Source organism: Perna viridis, chromosome 10 (assembly GCF_037379345.1).
Source record: "Perna viridis isolate PV_CMFRI_1.1 ecotype Kerala chromosome 10, ASM3737934v1, whole genome shotgun sequence".
NCBI classification, from domain to species: Eukaryota; Metazoa; Mollusca; class Bivalvia; order Mytilida; family Mytilidae; genus Perna; species Perna viridis.
Genome location: NC_142454.1, coordinates 10,445,379 through 10,473,048, shown reverse-complemented (window position 1 = coordinate 10,473,048; position 27,670 = coordinate 10,445,379). Strand labels below are relative to the sequence as shown.

Sequence of the window (27,670 nt, the reverse complement as noted above, 5' to 3'; positions counted from 1 at the left end):
ACTGAGATCAAAGGATATGGCAAGAATCTGAACAAGGGAACCAATGCTCTAGAGGTAATCAAAAGAATGTAATACAGGGACAAAGACCAGACATGGAAAAAAGAATACACAACAAAGAACATAAAGTAACTGAACTAATGCATACAAAGTAACAACAGCAAATGGGCAACTCGGACTCAAGTAAAAAAACTGGGTGCAGGGTAGGTTTCTTTTTTGGGGGGGGATTAGGTCAGCTCTAAAGCCAGTCTTACAGAATTCGCTATAAATATTGAATGTACATGTGTATATTTATGGCAAAAATTGGTAAACGTAGAAATCCAAAAGCAGGACAAACAGGTCATAGTGGTATTCATCTTCGAAAGCTCTCATATTACAACATAAACACAAACTACTACCTCTATTAATATATATATATAAACGACCAATTTCCATATTTGAGTTTAACTTGCCACTTCGTAAAAACTATAATGGAAATTTAAGTAACTTTCAGACAAAATGAATACTTCAAATTACAATATACACGTAGCTTTCTACTTTATTAGATGCGTGAAAAACCAATGCTGTTGAAATTTATTATTAATACGATTATCTATTAATTCAAATGAGACACTATTTGTCACTTGAAGCAGCCATACATGATTTAAACCAAGATCGCGTAAGAAGTCACTCACATTTGAAATTGCGAAACAAAACAAAACAAAATAAAACAAAAAACAAAAAACAAAAACAAACGTACACACTGAAAGTTAGGTATGTCAATTCCAAATCATGAACTTTTAAATTTTATTGACCAAAATGTTATTTGTTTATAATACACTTCATACAGGAAATACAAATTTCTATATGATAAGTATTATGTGCTATTTTGGTCATTTTCTTTTTTTTTCTTAGTTTTGACCATTAAAATTCATTGGTTATTACGATAAATCACTCAGACAGATCACCAACATCACGACACATCTATGTTAGATGTATTGAGGAGGGTATTCAGTATAATATAACTGCCTGCATCAAATGGTTATACACAAAGAAACACACTCAGAATACATATCAGCTTCGACTACGTTTGGTGTGATAAATCTACCTCATGTGTTACATTGGCGTGTCACCCTATACAGCAGACATTGAACATTTGGTAGGCCAATAGTTAATGTATAATTTAACGCTTGCTTATTAACTCTATTAGAATAAAGCATGTGGAACTGATAAATGCCGCCTTATAGATTTGTGAACAGTTCTAATATGGAATAGACAGTTAAATTTTGAAAAGGGTGAAATAATAATGCACTCTTATTTTAACAAATCACATCAGCTTTTCATGGCTGCACATTGTATACCTTTCAAATTATTAATTGGCATACCAATCCTCCTTATTAAAGCCTTTTATTATGTCGTAATTGTAATTATAGATCTAGGTGCCTGAACACCAGAATTAAGGGTATAAATTACACATACAAACCAGAAAAGAATGCAATGCAATAGCTATGATAATTTGCATTTTTATCAATTTAATTCACGTTTATGTCCCATGAGAATATCAGTTATACATTACAAAGTGCACGGTTTGTTTGATCAACAGTTACATATAAGATAAAATAAGTACATAGGTGTTTTGATGTATTGCGTGTATAAATACTCCGAACACTTAAACTGGTAAAGGACTCAAATACAAGTTATAACATCAAACAAACTATGCTTTTATTATATGTTCATGATGTAAATGTACCTAAAAGCCATAACAATGTTATATATCATAGTCATATCAGTTTTGAACAATTATTTTAAAATTAAACAATAATATTTATGCAAAAAACATAAAAGCAAAATATGGTTGAATTACATTTAGCTCAACAAGGTTTTAAATATTGTATACATTTTGTTATTAAGAACGATAATGTTGCATGCATTGTGAGATACTGGACATTTGACTTGTCAGGTGTCAATCAATTTGAGACTTTGATGCAGTCAATGCCATACCTTTAACGACTATCCTATTACCGAGACACGTTTAGTCTAAAATCACAACTCTTGCTCGATTTATATGGAGCATAAAGGACAATGAAAAAAAATACCGAACCGATTTTACGTTTTCTGAAGTGTACTACTTTTGTTTTGATTTAGATTATCTTAAGAATTAATTTAAATTTATTAATAGTTCAGAAAACATGAATGTCAAAACTATCAGTTTTCTAACTGATTTTAATTGGTTACATTGACATTTTCGTTTTGTATTGTTTGTTACCATTTCAAAATTAGCCCGATAAAGCAGAAGTATGATCTGCCCGAGTGGTTGCTGGTTTACAAAGTATTTTGGATGAGGTAATTTTTTGTCCTTCGGGTTTTACTTGGTTTAACTGACTTGCAAATTAATGGCTGCCGCTGTTTGTGAAAACACACTAACATTTCGTAAAGTGGAAGACCGGGTAATATTTTCGTTCCGCAAGTTTCTCTCAAATATAACCCTGGGTCACCAGTGACAGTTATTTCTGTTGATTGGCTGACTGGATATGACGTTATCCTATTTGTTTTATACGTTCAAATATTCAAATTTCTAAAAGCAACGTTTAAATAATTCTTTCAAATTACTTAGATTAACTTTCAATACAAATGCGCAATAAATAAGTTAATTTAGATAATCTCATCTTTGTTTTCATTTTATTTCATAGGTGGCAATTTACTCATATTTTGTGCATATCCGTTGCTGGTGACCTGGGTCTATATTGTGCGATCCTAGGGTTGCTTATGATATTGACCAGGGAACAAGATTATAACCCTTCAGAAACACCAGAGGTCATTCGCAATCCTCTTTGGGAGTTCAATTTGACCATTGTTTTAGTTTTTTCTTAGGTGGCTAGTTTTTCTTATCTTCAGTTGATGTATGTTGTTACAGTGACTTCCCTACAACCATGACACTCTTTTGTTTTCAATCTGCTGAACAATACATGGGACTAACAAGCTACATATTGGGACATTCAAACTGACCAGTTGCTATTGAAAGAGTTGATGACTACTCACCTATGAATCTTTTCATAGTCAGCTCTTGGTTATTAAAATCTGAAGCAGCTACCTGTGTTATGCTATTTTTATTGGTGATGGAAGTTCAAATTTAACGAATTAGATTTTATTTTGTATTTTGTCGACAATATTAAAAACCTTGATTTAGAATTGTATTTTAAAATATTTATTTTTATCTTTACATCACTGAATAGAAGTCGTAAATATCATTATAAAAATGAGACGTCAATTAATGTTTATACTCTCCTTCATAAAACTGGAAGAGTCCTACTATGGTCCCTTTTTAATTAAAACTATGTGAAGGAACAAGCGTTATACAAAATTCAAAGTTTTAGGTTCATGTGAATTACAATTTTTGAAATAGTACTGACTTTATTTAGTGAATTAAGTTCTTTATAAAGCGTGAAATATTTCCACTGGAATTATATTGTTCTGGATTTACTGCACTGGTATTCATAGCTAAAGATTAAGTGTCATGTTAATAATAATTTTCATTTGTGATATAGTTTGGTATTCAGTGCATTGAGTTTTATTGAAATTATTATTTGAGATTATAAATGCAATGCTTTTCAATGAAGTTTTAGATTTGAATAATAAGTGTTATTTACATTGAAATTTCTTTGGATTAAGTGTAATTCATATGTAGTTTGGGATTTACGTGTAGTGCAATATTTTCGATGTATTTTGGATTTAAATGCTTTTTCCCAAAAACTTTTGTGGATAATTAAAAAGAAATGATTTTCATTAACATAATATGTAGTTTTGGTATGAAGTACAATGGTTATTTTTAAATTAAAAATCTTGATCAAGTGCTATTTTCATTGGCATTTGAAAAAAAAACTAAGATTTTCATTGGATTTATATTTATGGATTAAGTCCATTAAATTTCATCAGAACTATGATATATACATGCACAAGTATATTTTGAATAATACAAAAACATGTGCAAGGAATTTATAAGAATCTGAACTAAAGTTTAAGTAGATACGTCGAAGGAGTATATATCAATGCATATATTTTTAATGAATAAAGGCAATATTAAATGGATTCAGATTTGAGATGGGACAATTAAAAAAAATAGCAGCATAACATTGTAACATACGTACATTGATTTTCTTTAACTTGCTATTTCATAATTGCTGTCAACTTGGTGGCCTGTGAGTTTAAAGTTTTCTTTTTGGAAAAATGCTCAACCATTAGTTTTCTACATTAATATTTTCCATATGTTAGCATGAGCAAAGGATGTATTTAACAGGCTTTTGTCAACTTCTAAATACGATACCTAAACAACAGAAAAAAACATGAATTAAAAAATCACAAAGTTCCTTCAAAACACATTGTGGGTAATAGTCATAACTGAGAAAATTCCATATGATGTGAAACATAAAGGGTATTGGCTATCTTACACATGTCCAGGTAAATTCATGGGTGAGTGGCTACATACTCATCAACTCTTTCAATAGCAACTGTTCAGTTTAAATGCCCCAATAGCTTTTTCAATCCTTTGTATTGTTCAGCAGATTGGTAACAAAAGAGTGTCATGGTTGTAGAAAATTTACTGTAAAATCTTTCCACGACTCATACCTTTTTGAATTGATTTTTAGGTGTGATTAGATTAATTGTCCAATACTTTCATCCACAGTGGCCAGATTTACAAGAGGGGAATTGTGGTAACACAATAACTTTAACTTTAACTTTAACGCCGTTGCATTTTTTTTTTTTTTTTTTTTTTTTTTTTCGTGCTACTTTTCCTAGTCATGAATTTCAGGCCTCTTGTTTCTTTTTGTTCATTATCGGTTTTTTTACGTTGCTTTAGTTTGTAGGAGCAACTATTTCGTTGTATCTATGTATAATGCTGTTTTGGGCCATTTGCAGCCTGTCCTTTGGTATTAGGGTTTCCTGGTCGTTCATAAGTTCCAAGGATTGCCTTGAGCTAACATTTTTTATCCTGGTGGGATTGTTGTCTATTTGGCATATTGACTATTCTCGCCCTAAGGTTACAGATTAACAATTGCATCATCGATTTGGATCATACGCAAAACAGTACAAAGTAATCCCTTTAGCATGCCATTATAAAAGATAGTTAAAAATATTTTTAATTGAATGAATTTTTATTTACCCCAGGCTATTTTAAGGGTAGATGAGTTCCGAGTGTCAGTGTCAGTAAACTACTGAGTATCCTGAAAATGAGTAAATTAACATAGAGAGTAATTGGAATCTGGATTAGTTGTTTGTAGCCTTAATACAAATGAAATCTCCACAATGCGTTTGACAATACATATATCACAAAGTGTAAAAAAGAACTACTAGTAGAAAGTTAGCATGTAATATGTTGCAGGAAATGTCTTACCGTGGTCGTAATAAGGAGAAAGATTTCAGAGAAATAACAATTTAATTGTTTTCCAAAAATACACACATTATTACTTTTTTATTTTGTTTTTTACATTGCTTGTGTGTATTTACTCTATTTTGAAGTTTTTGAAGTTTTTGCATTATCTTTTATGCTTCGATATGTTTTTGTAGCTATTTACTGCCGAAAAATTAATTCTTTGTCTTTATTTTAGCTAAACATTTTTATATAAATACATAATTTGAATGTCTCTAAAATTTAAAGACAATTATCACCTCATATGTTAAAATATATATTGCAATGATCTCTCTTAGTTTTTTTTTACTTTTTTTGTTGATGGCCATCTAACCCTTTTAATCTCTGCTAAGATGTACGTTCATCCCATCGATTTGATACATTGCATCTAAACCCAAAGAACTCGAGATAAAGAATACTACAGACACTGTGAAGTCAGCCTAATATAATGACCTACAATTAGAGATCGATAGTCGAAAGAAAACTTTTGACCGAACTTTATGACATTGATGATTTTTCATTCCTTATTGTCAATTTTCCTTTCATCCCTTCAGTACCTGCGTATGGAGTGTCTGTAGTATCCTTAATCTCAAGTTCTTTAGAATAAATGTGATGTATCAAGTCCTCGAAATTAGGAGAATAATACATACAAAGTAACAAAGTAAATGACCAATTCGAGCTCCATTAAAAACTAACAATATGGACAAGGTGCACCGATAGGGTAAGCGTCCCCTACTTTTCTAGACACACCCCGGAATCTAGAAAAGCAGAGGACGCTTACCATACCGGTGCACCTGGCCCATGCTCCCAGTTTTTAGTGGAGTACGAGTTGTCAATTTGCTTTTGTTGCTTTGTATGAATGATTTTGGTTACTTCGTTTTTGTTGTGTATGTTTGTTTACCATGTCTGGTCTTTGCCCCTGGACTACATTCTTTTGATTACCGCCATAACTTGGTTCCCTTGATTTTTCTCTCATAAACAGTAAAGTATTGGGTAGACGAAAGAGGAAAGAAAAACTATGACACGTTGAACAAATACGGTTTTATGGTGTAGATGGATACACCGTAACGATCCACGATCCAAACTTCTATAGTGATTACTCTATCTTGTAACAACATGACCAGGTTTCAGAAGCCTAACTGTAAACATACAAAAAGCCTGCGAAAAATCATTTTAACTTAATAACAATTGAAATGCATAATTCCGTAGGAAACCAACATAATTTGAACAGAAAATATCAAGAATTGATAGAAATAGACTTAATTCTTCTTTACTTTGATTAAGATGTAAATACGAAGGGCGATCCAGCGGTAATGCTACATATATTTAAATGTCCTATCACTTGATAAATAAGTTTATATGCATATAGTTCATTCTTTTCACACGTGTCAAGCACCAGTAGCATTAGGGAGTAATCTTTTTTTTAACTAGGTATTGTGTTATTAGAATATCACTTGAATATAGTTAACAATTTCCAAAATTTACCATTCGATAGGTATTGAAAAAGTAATCACCTCAAGACAAACGCCACTATGAATCATTTTTAAATCTGACAATTTAATATTCAACGTGATATTACAAAGCAAAAAATCATGAAAATTGCAAAGGAAATATAGAAACGTACTCTCTCAAAAGAGAGTACGTGTCCAAATAAAAGATATAACTAATTGTAAATCCTTCTTTTAAGGTCATCGGTTGTTTTGATTAAAACTACACATCGTGAAAATTCTTTTCAACATAAGAAAATGTTTTCGAACGTAAAATTGATTTTGTAATATTTAAGATTTAAAATCGATGATTGTTTTACATTTAAGATATGCTGAATATTCAATCTTACAGACAAAAATGGCATTGATCATGGTTATTCTGTCTGATGTATTTTCCTTATTTGGTAAGTATATTGACACTAAGTTCCGTGTCTTATTTATGAAATATGTTATATTTGTTATATGTTTAAGGAATTAAAGTATTGGTTTGAATTATGTAACTATGATAAAATCATTTCAGTTTTGCTAAACAGATATCATTTTGTTATTAACGAACATTGTATATAGTGTACCATTCATAGCAATTTTGTTTTTTTTTTCAAAACCTCATAATGTGCAATTTTGGAAACATTTCATAGATAACTTTCCGAACATTTTAACGTAAACACTTATGATTGTTAATGGTGTTGGTCTCCTATAATTCAAAATCAGGTTATTAGTATTTCTTGGTTTGAATGTCCAAGCCTGCCACTCTGGAATTTCCATGCAGGAGTTGTATTCAATAAGACTACTAATTACTGGTGCATGTGGGACACAAATAAAAAAGCCTACAAAGAAAATTGTGGTGGAACCGAGTTTCAAATGAAAGGTATGGTAAAATCAGTTGCGAATATAATTTCATCAATTCCGATTGTATTGTTTTCTATTGATGCTTTCGATGGAAAACTTTGATGCAATTCAAGTTTTTTATGGCTTATTCATATATGAAGAAATATTTATAAAAGAGCGCTCATATAAATGTTTAATTATACTTATTAATATGATATATTACTATACCAATATACAGTAGTTGAAAACAGTACAGAAGATATTATAATTATCCATCATCTACATAATATTTTAGTATGGGATAGATCATTTCTTACAAAAGATTGGATAGCAAGAATACATTGTACAATCAGCGGATGAAATTTGTTTTATGACTTATGACTGAAAGCTGTCCCTTAGACAACGGTTGCCTATTAATAAGTCATAATACTGCCTAATCAGACGATATCAGAATTAAAGTCACCATATAGAGTTTGGCTGCTATATTACAACGCATGAAAAGGGAAATTGTTTAAATCATATTGTCTCACTTGTCATATATTTTGTGCCTACTGTCATCAATTTCGAGATTAAATCATAGACTCACAAGGACGAAATTGTGTCATGAGTTTCTCTATTTTCTACGGCAGCTGGATAAAAAGATGGGAGCCATCCATTTTACAAATTTATGATGATGAAAAAAGAAATCTCGTCAAAGTATCGATATGTTAAAAGAAAGGGTGCAAATTATTTCACCTTCTTTGCGGTCAAACGATTTTGAAGGTTTATTTATATGAATGAAGGGACGCAATTGATGACCATTGAAATCTCTATAGTTTGCTAAAAGAAGTCGCATCATAAATGACGAATATGGTGTCCGAAAGAAACATTACCACACGAATATATTTGCTCGCTGTAGTAGATCATGTCTTTATGTTCCGTTGGGGAAAACTAATTAGAGTCGTAACTATAAATAACAAACTTGACAACAGCCATTAGTGCATTTGAATGATATATATATATATATATATTCAGACGATTTCTTTTACTTTTCCAAGTTATCTTGGGGAAGGTAACATTTAATGTTGAAAACGCGTAATTTCAATTATCGTAAAGATTTTATAGTTTTTAGACTCCATATACGTATGGATATTTATGATTTTTTTATCAAGTACAAGTCTTCAAAATTGTCAAAAAGATCATAAAGTATAAAAATAGGGTATGTGGTATGGTTGCCAACGAGACAGTCACCTATCCAAATTCCAGCGACATACAATTAAACTGTTACAGGTCATCACACTGTCGTCAGTGATGGGCAAAAAGACAATAAGTTCTATCTACCTCAAAGCAGTACTCGCTTTTTCTATAAGCTAGTTCAAACACCAACGGTAATTGATAAGCACACCTCGTCTACGCATACAAAAGTATAAATACAATCATGTCCAACAGGATTAAGTGAAAATATATCACAAAATGTCTAAGTAAAACAATGTCTTCTTACAAATACAGAGATAATAAAAACAATGACATTCAAATGGCACATTAACATCATAATGTTACATGGGAGTCATTAATCTTGAAATTTGAACTATTAAAACCCACCGGCATACTAGAAACACATGGAGTAGAGTATCTTTGTAAAGAATTCATCGACCCCAGAAAGTCAATCTTAGAAACAATAAAAACACAATTTGAATATTTGATACAGATTTGATGGGAATAATCCTTACGTATAAGTTTATTTAATTATTTTTCCAGACTATAAAAATTATGTTCAAACTTTCGAGCTATGCATATTACATTACCATGAAATATCATTTTTGATTAAGGTATGATTAGGTTAATAAGATCTGGAGGTTAGCTCACAAAAAGATAACATTATTTATTTTGCAAATTGTATATCGTTCAACGGATTGTCATATACAATCAATCTCATTCAATGATGTACATTGAATGTATTTACTGTTTTGAGATAAACAGTTCTGCTATCTCTTATCGAACTTATGGTTATGCTTATTCGTTCCACCCTGTTCGGAAATGCTAGATAACAGTATATCCCGTCCCGTTTTGTCTCTTTCCTATGTTATTTTATAATACAAAAGAGGTATGCTTTGTAGGTTACAGAAGAGTCTTTTCTGGAGGTACTACAAGATCCCCGTGTTCACCTGATAAATTCCAACCGTTCATGTACTCAACCAATGGAAACTATGAGTGTGTCTATAAAAAGTCAACCTGCAATGAGATTGGTCAAATTATATATGATGATGGAACGACTACGTCTGATAGGAGATGTCGCTGTAATTACACTGCTGGTTACGTCTTTCTACAGGAACCTGAACACTTATGTTACTGTGAACCTGTTAAAGAGGATTGTTCTTGTGTAAAGAAGACTTGCCCTGTTAACCATATACTTGATCCAGGTAATTATTCGGCATTTTATTTTAGACTTTTCAACTTCCTTCATAACTTTAAAAACAAATTCCTCATGCCTCCTCATTGAAATAAGAAGTGACGGCATTTTGTATATGAATGTCACATCGGACTCCAAGTTCTATTCATTTAGATATATTATTGAGAATTCACAGATAAAATTTCCATTTCAATTTTGATTCCATTAAAGAGTTATGAAATTCACACCTACTTACATCGTTCAACTTAAGTATTAACAATTAACCAAAATTAACAAAATAAACGAGTTATGCAAATTAATTGTGAAACTGTCGATATTCTTTCGCGTTGTCATTTGTTTTAATTCTCGAAAATGTTTTGCGTTAATTATGTCTACTTTATCATGATAAATTAACAATATATTGTCTAATAAGGTGAATGTTGTATGATCTATTCATTTATTTTGTAGAATACAAATGCCGATCTATTTCAAAATTGAAAGTATCTTACAATTGTGAAAGTAGTATTCTTAAGTAAGTGATTATTCGTTTAATGATATTACTTAGTTTCTGGTTTGCTGACAATTATCTGAAAATGTTTTTTTTTAATAGATACGAAACATCTAGAAACAGATACTTTCTTTTTGAAAGAGTATTTTTACTTTGTAAAATAGCATTTCAAAACACATAAAAAAAGATGTTTTCAAAAGTCTGAAATTTTCAGTTTAAACATATTTTACTTCAAATTTATACACGAATTATAATTAATACAACAGAAATACATCATAAGGATTCGACATCAAGCATAAGCATATGTTGAGCCGTTCCCTATCATATGACGGAAATTATCACGTTGAATCAGCATGCTTTATACGTTAGTTTTATTATAATAATGCAATAGTGAATATACAGAAAAATAGTGTGTGAAAAGAAAGATAGACATGCATGTAAAAGCAGAAGGAATGTGATGAAATGCATTAGAAAAAAAAACGTACAATAGTATTGTTAATCTACAAATCGCTTAATTTTTAAAATATAAGATTGCATCTTAAAGATAATTCAGTATTTTGTTCTGTTGTACAAGCATTAGATTTGATAGTGTTAAGCCGGATTTCTGAGTACTTTTTGCATTCAAGTAAAAAATGGTTGCTTGTCTTACATGACTTTAGGAACAGTTCGGAATGGCTACCAAATTACGCCTGAACAGATGCTCGTTGAGAGAGCTGTTGTTCATGTGCAGCCTGGCATGTAGGTTCTGCCCAAATGCACACTTGTCATTTTCATTTTGAATTTCTTCGGAAATAAACTCCGTTGATGGGAATCCTTTTCTTCACAATGAATACAAATTTAATCTTTTTTACAATCACCAGATAGGTGATCTAATCTCAAGCACCTAAAACAGTTTCCTTTTAGCTGGCGCTTTCTTTCTTCAACACTTTTAAACTTTTAGCATTCATCACTTCAATGTTATTTATATATTTACTCTTTAAATATCTACATTTGTCAAAGTAGTTTATATTGCGTTCCGGTGAAGCCACTAAAGCTTCTGCAGAATTAAATTGTTTATTTGATGTTCCACCTTTACTCGAACTGAATTTTTCATTTCTTTTCTGCCATGGTTTGTTAGAATTAAGGGATCCGTTTGCATTACCTCTACGATTTGAACACTCCTTTTCAGGTTAAAATTATCAAATTTCTCTTTTGCTACGATATAAACCCGCGATCTTTCACATGCTTTAAGAACTGTCCATTTTTCTGTAGATCCCTTTTGAATCTCTAATTGAAGTAGAATTTGCTCTGGTAATTTTGACTTCACCATTGACAAAAATACATCATGGTTAACGTTCTGTTTCAGAACTTCCAAACTACGCAAATGCCTGTTTATTTTATCTAAGAAAATTCTAAGCGATGACGTCTTATTTTAAGCCGGTTGTAATTGTATCATTTCGCCCACATTTCGCTATAATGCAGATCTACAAGTTCCTGAATATTCCCAAATCTTTCTTTAAGTATTCCAACAGCAATGTCGTAAGTTCCTCTGATGATGAAAGACCAGAAACAGCATATTTAGCATCTCCAAATAATGTACTCTTCAAATGGTTGAATTTTGCAATTTTGGAGTCGTTTGTTCTTGTTGATGGAACTTTCGAAAGAATCCCAAAATTCATTCCACTTAGTTTTATCTCCATTAAATGAAATGATAATCTATTTTAGGCAGTTTCACAGAAGATCCATTTTTTTCTTAAATTTTCTGGTTTTGAATAAAATCATTTTGTTGTTTCAGTTGGGTTGCAACAGTTTCTTTCATTTCACGTTGAATTTCAACATTTTGTAAAGAACTGGACAGTTCACTACTTTGACTTCTATTAATAAAGACTAACCTTTTCCTTGTACTGTTCCAATTCCAAGTAACAATCTGTAGCATCTGAACAGTCGAATAAAAAGACGCCCTTGTACTGCACATATCTCGGATAAGTTCTGTGACTGTCACGTAAAATGGTTGTAAAGGTCTGACCGCGCATTTTGGTACAAGGGTACATTAATATCCTGGGGTATTACCGTTTATAATCTTATTCATCATCACAAGTTTATATTCTTTCCTGCTTTCAAAGAGTTGTACCCACCCGGTTTCTCGATATAAATTTTCTAGTGATATTTATTTCGTTAAATATCCGTTACGATACGATTCAATCTGGATTATTCCATCTTTTTAATTAAAACTTTATATCTTCATACGACTTCCCCGCATTTGTGAATTGGTATAATACACGAAATATACATTTTTTATGTGATATCAGCATCGAATAAGCCATCACGTAGTCATTGGTGGACTATTTTCGATGTCTCTATTCAACGCAAATGGTGCGATATCTAGGGTAAACAACGCGTTGGAATCTGTTAGCCATTGAACCGACACAAGAAGAACCTGGTTATACCATAGTAGTGTAACTTAAACAATAAACCGTCATATCAGACACGATCAAAGGCTTTGGAAATGTCACAGAAGGCCACGCAATTTTTTTACTTTTTTTCCGACTGAACAACTTCCGACTTTTTTGACTGAACAAATTTGTAAAATCGATTATTTGTAGTTCATTTATAGATGAATCTCCGTAAATAAATACAGACAGGTCGGTCTTGAGTAACAATTCAAGTAACTGTTCATGTGTATGTAAACACAACCTTCTTTACTTTTTAAAATTATACTGAGAAAAGAAATATAGATCTTGACTTTGCGTGCTTTAACGTTTATAAATACATGCGTCACATCACCTGTTTTCAACATAGAAGAACAAAACGACTTCGAAAGTTATAAATTGAAAACTTACACAACGGACCCTCACTTAGGGATATGCGACTTTCAAGAGTCAAAACGTTAAGATTCGTGGAGTTCGAGTTGCTCATTTACTTTTGTTACTTTGTATGTATTATTATAGTTACTTTGTGTTCTTTGTAGTGCACGTCTGGTCTTTGTTCCTGGATTACATTCTTTTGATTACCGCTAGAATCTTGATTCCCTGGATTACTCTTACATATTCTATTTTGGATTCTGTAATTGCAAGCTGATCGATCTCATTCCTTCTCACGGAAGGACTAGGAAGATGATTATTCCAGTCATCTAATTTGATTTGCAGAACGAAGAAGTCTTGGAATTCGTCTGCTTTGAGAGTTTCCTTTGTGTTTAAGTTACCATTTTAACAACGATGATATACCTACTTGAAGTTGTTTCATTGTTTCATTTTATTGCATATATACCACCATGATTTCGTCGATGGGTGGTTATCTTTTAATTTACGTATAAAATGATCTTTGTAACTCTTTTTGCACTTATAAATTTACCAAGTTATCGGTCGCCGGCTGCATCAAAGATATCTTTTGAAAATTCCTAAACGATTTTGTCAATGTTGTCAGACATGACCACTCATTGCCAGTCTGTATCTAGTAATATATGTGCGTATTTATTGTCACCACTTCAGTCAAACATCCTAATCTTACGCTTGGAAGAACTACGGGTAGTTTTTTGAGACAATGATATTCTAATAAAATGGCAGTGATATCTGATCCAGTCTAGTAAGGGGGGAGCTTTGAATTGACAACATACTGCTCTTTAATGGCATAAAATTCCCACCTATACCAAATACCGTACCAAATTCTCCACTCCAAATTGCCCAACATTCTCATTGATAATTCCCCCTTCCCATAGAAAAATTCATATTCCTTCATACAATCCCAACTCGATATTTCAATTCAAATACTACATTATCAGAATGTATGTTTTTAAATTCTTTTAAATTTTAGCTGTAATTTTTTATTAAATTTTATAAATATTTTCATATCAATTAGAACTTATTTCCCCAATCCTTCCCATTCAAAATCCCTACCCCACAAATACCATACCCAGCCCCATTTTCGATTTACAATCCCCAATATAAGATAGTATGGAAAGCTTTCCCCCATGCAAGTACTGTATCTTCCGTTTAGTGACGTATACAAATGGGATCAATTGTGCTTATCCAAACAAATCATTGCTTATTGTCAATAGATTTTTTCCATTTGATTTTGAAAAAAGCTAATATTTGCCATTGTGATGTTTTACAGTATCCATTGTAAATGCGAGTAAATAGGAAAAAATCCTTGAAAGCATCATAAGTGTCAGAACCAACTTGATGACTTCTAAATCTCTTTTCAGGCCTTTTCAAACAGAGTCAGCAATTGTTCTAGTTACGGATACATCAAGAGGTATTTCTGGTCTTCTTTTTTGTTAAATAATTCTCTGTATTTTTGAAAACATTTTTGAATCCTTTTTTGTAGCGTCTATCATACAAGGAAAAAGTGTCATTAAGTTATAGTCAATGGGCTGGGACAGTCCCTCAGTGCAACTCCTAACCCCACTCTTCATCTTCACGGGTACCTTTCCACCTCCCGTTATAGAATCAAACAACGCAAATAAGTATGGTGAATATGTAAAGTAGAAAACAACCCCGCCGGGGTCTGACTACTGGGTTGATGAATACCCTCGGGGACTTTGGGTCCACCAGCAGTGGTATCGACCCAGTGGTTCTTAAATATAAAAAATACTCCAAAACCCTAGGTGTTACGGCAAGTTTGTTGTACTATTTAAAAGCTGAGATGTTTGGCTACCTGACGTTGCCTACATATGTCTGTTGACTTCGTTTTGGAGAACATAGACGTTCAAAGAATAAACAAAACAACATAAAAAATGGATGTTTGCCTCATCGAAGTATAAAAAGTGGCAAAAATACATGAGTGCTTCTGTTTATTTTTAGGTGACAAAGTAACTAGGCGAGGTATAATGAGAGGTATAATGGTCCTTGCAAATCATAGTTTGGCTGATAAGAGGGGAGGGGTGGTTATCTCAACCCTTGTACTAGTATAAGTAACATTTGGTAACAATTTGGAACAAAATGAATAAAAACCACCATATGCTCGTTTTGTATCTCCAATTAGGTAAATTTCGTACAGACATTGAAATCTTAAAATGTCTTCTAAGGTTATGAATTCATGTGCTGAATATACGTGTATATTGGTTATACATTTGTATATGTTGACTTTATCAGTCAACAATATGTTTTGTGCATAGCTTTGTTGTAGTAAGTACAGACAGATAATTTACAGTTAAAAAACTCAAATCTATCTAGCTGGAAGAGTAATCAAGGGAACCAAGATTATAGCGGTAATGGAAAGAATGTAATCCAGGGACAAAGACCAGACTTTGAAAATAGACACACATAACAAAAACATACAGTCACCAAAACCATACACACGTAGTGAAAGAAGCAAATGAGCAACTCGGACTACACTAAAAACTGGGAGCATGGACCAGGTGCACCTGTAGGGTAAGCGTCCTCTGTTTTTTTCTAGAATTACCTACCGAGTTGCTCATAAAAAGTCAAGTCCGGGGTAGACGAAAGGGGGATAGAAAACTATGACACGTTGAACAAATCAGTTTTCATGGCGCAGATGGATATTCCGGAGCGATCCACGAGTTCATGATGACGACCATAAAACTTCTGCAGTGATGACTTCAATCTTGTAGCAACATAACCCTGGTCCAGAAACCTATTTGTTAGAGTTCTAGCGCGATACAAAAAGTCTGCGTAGTTTCGGCAAGCTCTGGTATAACGTATGACCTGTGATATGAACAATTCATACCCAGGTGCTGACGTTATGTTGCCACAGATGAAAGGAAAGTGAAAAAAAAATGGAAAGATCAGCCGAAAATAAATAGAACAAAATAACTTACTTTAAAACAATACATCGTTCCATAATCAAATTTGTTTTTTGAAGGTCCTGAATATTCCATTTCTACCACAGCTGCTGTTATTGTTGTGTTGTTAGGCGTATTACTTTGTTTAGGTAAGTCTAATATGTTATTCACACGACTGAAACAGCAATCAAGGTTATTTTCAAAACCTCTTATTACTGATGACTTTTAAATCAAAATTTGACGCATAGATATCTTCAAAATATGCTTCAATTCGATAATGTTGAGTGGCAATTTTAATTGGCGCTGCGAAAGATGCAAACACATAGTTGTTTTTTTTTTTAATTATACTTTTGGCCAGATATGAAATCTCCCGTCGATCACAGATTTTGTTTTGGCAGATCAGGTGTTCATATATAATTCTCGCCTGGAGTCCTGAACACCTTTCAAGATAATAGATAACACTTCTTGACGCAGATTTTCATTTCATCTTATGGACGTAAATTCTTTTACCTTGTGAGTATAAATGTGATTGACATATTATTTCGGGATTTCTTTTACTGTAGTAAGCATTGATGTTTTAATTAATGCGTATAGTGTTTTCAGGAAAGATTTTCTTTACAATTCTAAAAGAAATTTAACATAATAATTCCCAAGTCTTTTTCAACAAATGATCGTCACTAAAACAAATTTTGCTCAACTACTTCCTGACCTGTTCCTTCGATCATTTAATGCTGAATTAATAGCAGACCTTTCGTAATAAAAAGACGGAACATCGATCCACCATATCCTTTGATTTTGATCTCAAACTCCGTTATAAAGAAGATGTTTTGTCTTTATGCTATATTTTATACAGAAAAAGAACTTAAGATGAAGGAAAACTACAGACAGTGAGAAGTCTGTCTCATATCTTAACTTACTATTAGAGATCGGTGGAAAGGAAAGTCATGACACTACGTTACGATAAACATGATGACTTCTCATTTCGTATTTTCACCTACCCTTAATCTGCAACATCCTTTCACCACTTGCGTATATTTTGTGTCACAACTGAAACGTTATGGCAAATCTTGTCACAAAATGGATTCCTTGGTCTAGGCTTTACTATTTGTTTTAATTTTAGAATAGGGTTATGTTGCTACAAGATTGCAATCTTCACAATAAAGGTGTTCTGGTCGTAATCAAAATCTCTTGGATCGTTATGGTCTATATATAAGGATAGAATGAGCTTACTATAAGAATAATGAGATTACAAAATGACATATTGAAGCCTTGTTTTCACTTCATGGTCTAAATTTGAGACAACAATTTTGTTCACACCTTTTCTGAGCAACACAGCGGGTGTTTTAGAAAAGCCGAGGATGTGCTCTTGTAATGCATCTGGTTCCAGCTCCCATTTTAGTAAATTCTGAGTTAATTTACTTTGTTTAATATATTCATTTTCCTTGTCTCGTGTATTGTTTTTTATCAATATTTCTCCCCTTATTTCACCAATAATACATTAGCTTTTTTATTATATTTATTCTTTGTATTATACCGTACATTGTTATATCAATGAAATAATATTCAGATCACATAAATCATCCTATTATACATGTACAATAATTAGAAATAATATGATGTCAAAACATTTTGTTAATAAAGAATTACAAAGCGTGTCTGAGAAATGTACGAACACTATTATTATAATTCATTATCACTTTTGGATAATTGTAATCACTCAAGAGATAGATTATTCATTTAAAGTCCAAATGTCCCTCTGAAAAGGTTCAACTTCTCTTTAGAAAAGTACAAATATTCAATATATATATCAATTTTCTCTTTAGAAAACTTAAAAAGAAGGAATACAAATTTTCTGAGAGGAATTATTCAGATATAATCAATAAAATATTTTGCAAAGAGAATACATAGATTAATAACTTTCATGAAGTTTTGTTTAATAATAGCAAATATTACTTTATCTTATGATAGCTTCAATGTATGGTCAAAAATGTTTGTCCACCGTTTTTCAAAAGTGTCCCAAAAAGTTTTAGTTTTATGAATTCAACGTATTTGTGCTCAACTTTCTACTTGTTACATTGTTCACACTTATTATCGGCGACATATCCGAACTTCTGCAATAGATTTAAAATTATCGATAGGAATACTAAAATAAAAAAGAAGGATATTCTTTGTTATCAATATTAGCTTTATTCAAAGGCAGTCGTACAAGATAAACATGTTCACTACAAATATAGAACTCATCGCTGTTTAGAGCAAAAAAATGTAATCCAAATATCTAAATGTACTATTAAAAGTTCTCGAAAGACATCTTGTATGTTAGTTTAATGATCAAAATGTAATTTTATAACAGACACCACTCCATGAAAAAAATGATACGAAGGTTGATTTCGATTTAAAGCGTTCTGCCACAACCATGTCAGAATTAGGGTATAAAATATGAATTTCATGAATAATTACAGAATATAAATCCAGGTAAAATGACTAAATGTCAGTGATATTGCTCCATGATATGGTTTACCACGAAGATGAAACTGGGATTGATTTTCAAGAATAATACTTTAACTGTTTAGAAAATAAGGGCTCTAAAAGGTGCATAGAAACAGGTGTTTGCTTGATACTTAGTAGGATAGTATTTGTACACTATGAGTAACTTGGTGCATTGGAAATTGTAAATAAGATGTCATACTACCATTAGACGGCTTCGATTAACCTGCTTTGGAGATCAGTTAAACGTATTATGAACGTGTGGCAAAGAAAGGCTTGACTTGATACAAGTACCTCGTTATTATATATATGACCCAGAAAATCTATGTAACTAACCTTTCTGATAACACCAATACTAATTTCTGTGAAAAATGGGTCTTTTCGGCAGTGTGCTACAAGGTGTGCTACACCTTCCCCCCCCCAAAAAAAAAATAATAAAAATAAAAAAAAGGTTGGGATTGATTTCATGGTTCTGATTGAAACCTTTTAAAAACTAGGGACCACAATTGGAGATTGCAAATTCTTACCATGATTCAGGAAAAACGGAACGGGTTTCGAAAGGATAACTACTAGAAAAGGAAATTGGACAGGTACAACAAAAAGACAAGAAAGAATCACAATAACATGTACGAAACACAACAGTAAATGTGCAATTGGGAATACTGTCTAATTGCAATCAAATGTCAAAACATGTACCAAGCTTGAATGGTGTGTCCATTCTTGTCGCAATCAATTGGATAAGACCTATTCACTCGTATTAAGTTGAAAAGTTTGTTTTATATTTTTTTATAACTTTATAGCTTCTTTTTTACGGTTTTCATTTTTCAGGACTTACGATTAGATTGTATACTTGTATAGAAAATATTGAAGATAAGTGAAACTACCACATTCACAGCTGATCTAATTTCTTAAAAGAAAACAAAATGCATATTTGTTTCGTTTTAATATCATTCATACATTAAGTAAGTGCATTGCATAACACCGTATCTCCCTTTTTTGGAAAAAAAGTATTACATGTATGTTTTATTGTAAGTACATTTTTGTACCGATTTGCAACAGAACAAAAATTAATTTTCTAAAAAAATTCGTTAGCATAATGGATTCATAAAAAAGTATGTGTATTAGAAAACCATGAAAATGAAAACAGAAGACCTGTTTAATATATGAGAGAAATTAAAAAAAAAAGAACAATTTCATTTGTGTTAGTCGTTATAAAAATTTTTATTATCGGTAACTAGGAAATAAATCTTCTTTTTTTGTACTTTCGAGCAATGAGTCTTCATTCTTTTATAGGTTTATATGCGCTAAAATATATCTATATGGGAAGGTCTACTGATGAATTGCCACTCAATATCAGAGGTATGAAAGCTAAATTATTGCAGAGGGTTTTTTATTTTGACTGTTCTGTCAGGCTGCAAATATATATATATATATATATATCATTCATTTTCTGAGTTTTTTTTCTAACTTGTAAAAAGTCTTGGTAATTGATTTGATCGGGCTGATTTTTACTGAAATATATTGAGTGAGACACTTTTGGGATAGGAATTTAAAAGAAAACATTGATGTTTCGCTTGCTGGCTTTATAGAAACTTTAATTTGGTTGTTATGTGGTAATTTAAATGACGGTCACAGAATTGTTTATGGCGACTTTTTAGTAAGACAGATAAAGTCATACATTCATGATTGTCACTTTGATTTACTTGGATAACAATGCCAAAAGCCTCGGTGGTCGAATGGTAAGGTTGTCGGATCGATCACTGATGTAATCATACCAAAGACTTCATTATTAGATGTCATTGCTTCTTTTCCAAGCATGCAGTATTTAAGAGGATAGACTATTGACTGGTCACGTTTGAAACGATATAATAATGTGTCCGAGCGGGATGATATGACTATCCTTAACTGTAAGCTGTTGCTTCTGTTACCTAGTAAATGAAAATAAAGCACAGCATGTAAGAATAGTACAAACCATTCCCGAATTCCCGACAGTTTATCAACATTTTTATCAACAGGATCTTTCAATCTTCTTTTCTTAAGTTCGTATTATTGAAAAAATATATCATCCAGCGAACAGTCCTGTCCGAAAGGAAAAATAGAATATATAAATACTTGATACGCAGACTAGGCACTGTAAGATCCTACTGGTGTACTGTTCTATCTGATATCATAGAACAGAAATCCTGACAGAATTTAAGAGAGGTTAGAAGTGATCGAAACTGTAACATTAAAGAAACACTATCAGTTTATACGTCACCATGTCGATTAACTCTTATGAGATTAAAATAATATAAGATAAATTGAGATTTCGCGGATCGTAATAACTCTGCCACAGACCGGGTCGGTTGCACGGTATTCAGTAGCAAATTCAGTGGGGATGGGGGCGGACCCGTCAACCCCCCCCCCCACCCCCACCCCTAGAAAAAATGTTGAAAAATTGTGCCAGTCATATCATGAAAGAAACACTCACTGTTGGTCCTGTCTATTATTTTATGTGCCTCCCCACTTACCTGTAATTCTGGATCCGGCACTGGTATATCGTTTAAATAGGTTAATACTCGTATATATTTTTCTAGTATATTGATGAACGTAACAGACAGGTACAATGTATCTGCTCAATTGATTGTTTTCATCTAGTTCTGTGTGTACCCAGGACTCCTGAGCTGTGCTTAGATGCACCGAATTGCGATTCAGATCCTTTTTAAAATGCTTTTCGGGGCGGAACAGGAGTATTTGAAAAAAGGGGCCCATTGAAGGGTGTACAGTTTGTCCGAAAATTATCATGAAATTAGAAGCGTTAAATGTTTTCAGAAGGGAGGCAATAATGGATGTAGTACAGTCGTAATTAAGTTTGGAAGAAATGATACGAAAGACTCGGCATCGCGATTGGACGCGGAGGTACGATCGTCGTACGCTTTAGTGCGTTTACGATCACGACATGGTTAGACATGATTGCTGACTGCCTATAGCAAAGCAGAAATGCGTTGGTCACTACGAGGAGGTGCGTTTTCTTTAAATGGCTGAAATGTTTTGTCTATCATGTAGATGTTCTCCGTTGATACCGTAAATATACGATTATCTTGAAATTCTACATATATGGTATTTGTGTACATGTAATCAGAAAAAAAACTGCTTTCAGTTCGTTTATACTATTGATGAAATTATAAAAAAAAAACAAAATTAATGATTTTTCTACATATTTCCTATACCCATTTGAAAATTGAACAAAACTGGCAGTCTCTTAAAAGGACGAGTACTCTTTAAATGAAACAAAATCTTGACTAACTTAGCTATAGACTGGTTGTGGATAGCTTTAAGACTTCTGTATTAGCGTATTAACTACATGTACTACATAAAAACAATTGATCTATAGTAACTGTAGAATTTGTAAATACAAATAAAATGTAGTATAGGACGGCGCTTTTCTCTGCATGTGTATCATCTTATACACCGCTGCTAAGGTTATCATTATGATTGATGCCACAGAGATCTAGATTTGATGGATTAAGGGACTATACGTAATATGAAGAAAAACATGCCAGTCTGGTCCGGGACTAAATTTGGGCTTTCGGTATTCTATTACTACACTCTTTACTCGTATATTGCAGTTTCTATTTCGCCTTTCCACTATCGAATACACTCCATGATTCGTTTTGAAAGCATGTCTTACTTTTAAAAGATAAAGATCCGTGATATCAAATATATATATATATATATATATATATATATATATATATATATATATATATATTATATATAAGGGTCTGAAAAATTCCCATCGATGTTAGAACTGTCAAATTTCCAATTTATTTTTGTCGTTCCCTCCGCGGGACTCGAACTCGTACCGCTGTGACATCTATGGCAACACCGCCTGCACTAAGTCCAGCACCCTAGACACCTCGGCCAGCTAGGCTATATTAAAATATGGCTTTCGCTGACCGGGTCATTCCTCCTCGTAGGATTAATCTAGGGCTGTAACTTAGTACACGATGTATGGAATTTTTCAGACCCTTCTATAAGTTTACGTTATCTTCCCTGTATCAATTTGATCCGATGGAGCAGTGTAGTGAATAGAGTCGTCACATTCTGAGACGTTGTATAATATTGATTTGTTGTGACATGCATCATTAATTTGATCCACTATCCTACATAATAACATGTACATGAACTGTCCCGTACTACCATACATTGTGTACTAAGTTACAGCCCTAAATTATTCCTACGAGGAGGAATGATCCGGCCAGCGAAAGCTATATTTTAATATAGCCTAGCTGGCCGAGTGGACTTGGGCGCTGGACTTTGTGCAGGCGGTGTTGCCATAGATGTCACAGCGGTACGAGTTCGAGTCCCGCGGAGGGAACGACAAAAAAAAATGCAAATTTGACAGTTCTAACATCGTTGGGAATTTTTCAGACCCTTCTATAAATTTACATTATCTTCCCTGTATCAATTTGATCCGATGGAGCAGTGTAGTGAATAGAGTCGTCACATTCTGAGACGTTATATATATATATATATACATATATATAACAATTTTCCGATTTTTCATACGACAACAAAGTTGTCCCGTTCCGCTTTTTTTTTACCTCGAGTGTCTTAACGTATATTTTAAGTTTTGATACTGCATTACGTACGTGTACTTTTAACACTCAAAATTAGTAATGATGTATGCTACGTTTTTTATACAGGCAACAATAAACTAGCTAATAATATGACTTTCCTCTAGTTTGTTTGTTTTCTCTATAACATTGTACGCGCTTACGCACATAAAATTTCATGGCGACGTTGAATGGGGTATTATACTAACGCACTTCCGCGCATTTGCATTTGACATCCAACGTACTTCAGCGTTGACCATCGCCGGTCAACGCGACCTCTTCGCCCTTTGGCGTCCCCATCGCACTTCCAAGGCCTTTCAAATGTACTAGACGCCTTTTCCTTGGATTTGACTTGATTATGGATCGGATTAGTTTTCGGTAATTCTTTTTGCTACCCTTATATTAAGACCTTTTTGCTAACTCACTACCCTGAAGTCCAAGAGAGTGCCCCACAACATAGTTAAATCTCCGAGAATATTGAAATAATAATTGATTTAGTTTTATCTAATGGAAGTTTTACATTTTGAGAGTATATTTTCGTTTGCAAAATGAAACACAACTTCACACTCAGACTTGACTGGGGAAATGTATTTGGGTAATTTGGGTAAATGATGAATGCCTTCACTCCTTCATTTTGAAGTAGATGAAACATTCGTAAGTAATCCAGAGTTTTATTACTACATTGTACATGACTTTGTATCTAATCAGGATCTAAGAAAAACTGATCCACGAAGAAAACAATATGTTTGATGTTTTTGTTTTTTTTTTTTTTTTTCTTTTTCATTTAAAAAAGGAAGATGTTTCTATATATTTAGTGTCATCGTCAGACTAATTATCAGGGTTGTGATTTAATTTAAAGCGAGTTGAAATAATTGTTTATTATACCACCTGTCTCCTATATACGCGAAAGTTTCCCAGGGCGTGTTCACTATAATTATTAATACAGGTAATGAATCGCGTTTTGGAAAAAAAGAACTTCTAAATAACACATTTTCCCTGACATAACTATCTATGACAAAAATGATTGTCTAATTATGGATGAGTTTCTCACACATTTTTTTCTCATTTTATTGAGACAAGCAGATTTTTTTCAGAACTATTTGACATTTTTTTTATTTTGTATTAAGTTAATATTTATGCAAGGAGGTCGATAACAACCACATTAATGTAACCTTATTTTCCTTATAATTTTCTTTTATAATAATTCATTTCATATATATTGATAAATGCCCCTTTCATTTAAAATAATAAACTTCCGGTGTTACGTTTTAAAATGATTTTTTTTCCATCCGCCTACGCTTTTGTTGGCATTTTCAAATTTATCTTAATTGTTTTTTTTTCTCATAAATATTCTATATGTATCCCTTAATTAGAATTTTAATTATTTTATTACCAGTAAATAATAATAAGTTTTTCTTCATTAATTAATCAGTGTATTTATTTATTTATTTATTTATTTATTTACTTATCATACTATGATAAAGAAAATAAGAGAAAATAATTATGATGTACCCGTACTTTCGAGACCCGAAATGGGTAGTCAAGGACATTAAAAAAGTCTTAGTAAGGCACCGCCCATTTTTATATTGGGGGGGGGGGGCTGGGATATTTGAAAACTAAAATGGATATCATCAATATCCAGAGACTTTCGTTTTATTTTAATCTAGTATGTTTAACAAAGTATTAGAAAAATGCACAAAAATACACGAACTACCACTAAACATTATAAGAGAGAAGATATAAGAATACCAGGTGGTCCGATTACAGAAGACTATGCTATACATTTGAGTAATGAGAACTTACTTCTAACATTAGAAATAGTTCTTAATATGATAATGCAATGGGGTGCTACAACCTTGTTATCTTAGGGTGAAGTTACACGGAAATCATGTGGAGCGGTCATACTATCTTCAGGGCAAACTCTACTGTACCCTGAACCACCAAAGAGGATAGTAACCATTAACATGGAATCTTACTCAATACAATGACCAAATAATCGAATGGAATCTTGTTAGTGGAAGAATTATCATGGCAAGATTTATTTTTAAAGATACAGAAAGTAACAGTTATTCAATGCAACGCTCCTACGTATCAGAGTAAAAAGACAAACGTAAGTTTTACAACCAGCCCCAAGCTACCCAAGATTGAACAACACTCGGGTCATCTTGATTGTAATGGGTGATGTGAATGCCAATGTTTGAATAAGATAACACAGGGAGAGGACTTGTCACGGGGAAAAAAGGAATTTGTACCATCAACGAAAAATGGACAACTTTTTGCAGATATTTTGCTCCCAGAAAGATATGGTCATAGGAGGTACGATATTCCCATTCCCTAACAAGGATATACACAAAACAACCAGGGAATCTCCAGAAAAGAGAACAAGAAACCTGATTTTATCAATTTACAGTCACTGGGAGATGGAGAAAGAGCGTTACAGCTTATGGAGGTGCTGATATAGCATCCGATCATCAACTTGTGGTGTCTAAATTTAAGATCAAGATAGCTAGGGCAACTAGACAAGATCAGATTAGAAGCAGAAAGTATAACATAAGAAAGAGGTCCAGTGGAAAAGCAATTGAGAGAGTAAAATCCACAAAGAACACCACATGCGTAGAAGAGTTTGGATTCTCAAAGGAATACAAGCCACGTTTATCTGATGATACAATCGAGACAACTGAGAAATGTCTGTTAAGATATAACCTGACCAGATCAAGACAAGATTGTTGTTGTTGACGAGGTATTTCATAAGCATCAGGAAAGGAGTAAAGAAAAACATCAACAAGCTCACTTCAAAAGCAAATAATGCAATGGTCAAAAATGACATCAAACCTGCGTACAACATCACACGCCAACAGGCAAGTAGAAAGACCAACACATCCAAACTAGGGAAAGACAAAGATGGTAGTGATATAACAAACCTAGATCGACCACTTTTAAATGGAGAAAATATATCAGACGCTCCGGGGATCCCGATCTAAAACCCGAAAAAGACCTTGATGCGCATACTGACCCAATCAAAAATCATAAAAGCCCTACAGAGAACAAAGATTTTAAAAGCCCCAGGACCGGACGAAATTCCACCTATGGTCTTGAAGATAAACCCAGAAAACACCTAAAAAATATTGATTGATTAATTGATTTTTGGGGTTTTACGCCCGAGCAGAAATATTCCAGCTATATGCCGGCTACAAACATGAAACAGATGATAAAATGAAGACGGCATAATGATGAAATGGAAAATTGGATGGGACACAAGGATAATTTTGATTACCACTGGATATTAGGAGAGTTGGGAAGGGTCAGGTAATTTACCCTTCTGTTGCGGATCATAATGGTTCCTACTCCTGTAGCATAACCACAGATCGGTAATTTAACGTGCAAGGAACAAGACATCTTTCCCAACACGTTGCATCACTGTTGTTTTGTGGTCAGGTTTTTCGTATTATGGCCTGACAACCCTAGCGTGTGAAATGTTTGGGTTATCTCACTCTACCACCTGGGACACACAACCCAGTTGCTCTGTAGGCAGAGAGACTTAGCCGCCCGCCAGCGTTCTGGGCACTATTTCGTCGCCTTTTACGACAAGATTATCGCTGTTACGGGCATGTTCTTGTACAGCATATCGAAATTTACAATATATAAAACTGGTCATATTTATAATCACACTTTGACCCACAAGGGGCCCTACAACTTCTGGCATAAGCTGTTCGAACACATCTGGGAAACAGTGATAATCCCTGATGAATGGAGTTTAGGTTGCATCATTGAGCCTCCAAAGTAGGGTGACCTGAGCAACTGCCAAAAACTGATAAGGAACTCAGCTACTCTCCCTACCAAGTAAAATCCTAGCAAGAGTCATTCTGGAAAGAAACAATATATACAAACATCTGTGATGAGCAAGCAGAATTCCGATGCGGCCGATCATGTATTTGACCAAATTGCCACATTACGGGTTATCATCGAGAAGTCGATAGAATGGAAATCAACTCTCTACATCAACTTTGTGTAATTCAAGAAAGCCTTCGAACAATTTGACAGAAATACTCTTTGGAAGGAACTAAGACACTATAGAATCCCTGTCAAATCGTAAAGAACACTATAGAATCCCTGTCAAATAGCAAAGATTATTCATGGATTCTACGAAAACACCAAATGCCAAGTCATCTAAAATTCAACACTCTCAACATCCTTCAATGTGCCAAGGTTATCTCCTGTCGCCCATAATTTTCATTATAAGTGTGCAAGAATTTTTATTAGACATAATGTACAATAATCATGAATTACATCATGGATTG

General features: G+C 33.1%; 1 protein-coding gene across 3 annotated transcripts in view; it reads left to right on the top strand.

Annotated features, from left to right (window-relative positions):
• The window catches only part of LOC148604487 (uncharacterized), a 44,225-nt gene that overhangs the window by 4,265 nt on the left and 12,290 nt on the right, over window positions 1-27,670 (top strand). The window contains exons 2-10 of one of the 3 annotated variants that reach the window (XM_088550945.1): window positions 892-1,135; window positions 7,195-7,271; window positions 7,579-7,735; window positions 9,792-10,094; window positions 10,532-10,595; window positions 14,752-14,801; window positions 15,350-15,382; window positions 16,371-16,439; window positions 20,068-20,133. In XM_088550945.1, coding sequence (XP_088407071.1) covers window positions 7,254-7,271; window positions 7,579-7,735; window positions 9,792-10,094; window positions 10,532-10,595; window positions 14,752-14,801; window positions 15,350-15,382; window positions 16,371-16,439; window positions 20,068-20,133 — 760 coding nt within the window. In that variant the 5' untranslated portion in view covers window positions 892-1,135; window positions 7,195-7,253. The remainder of the gene's footprint in view (window positions 1-891; window positions 1,136-7,194; window positions 7,272-7,578; window positions 7,736-9,791; window positions 10,095-10,531; window positions 10,596-14,751; window positions 14,802-15,349; window positions 15,383-16,370; window positions 16,440-20,067; window positions 20,134-27,670) is intronic. The other 2 variants (XM_088550946.1, XM_088550947.1) reach the window with 2 other exon arrangements.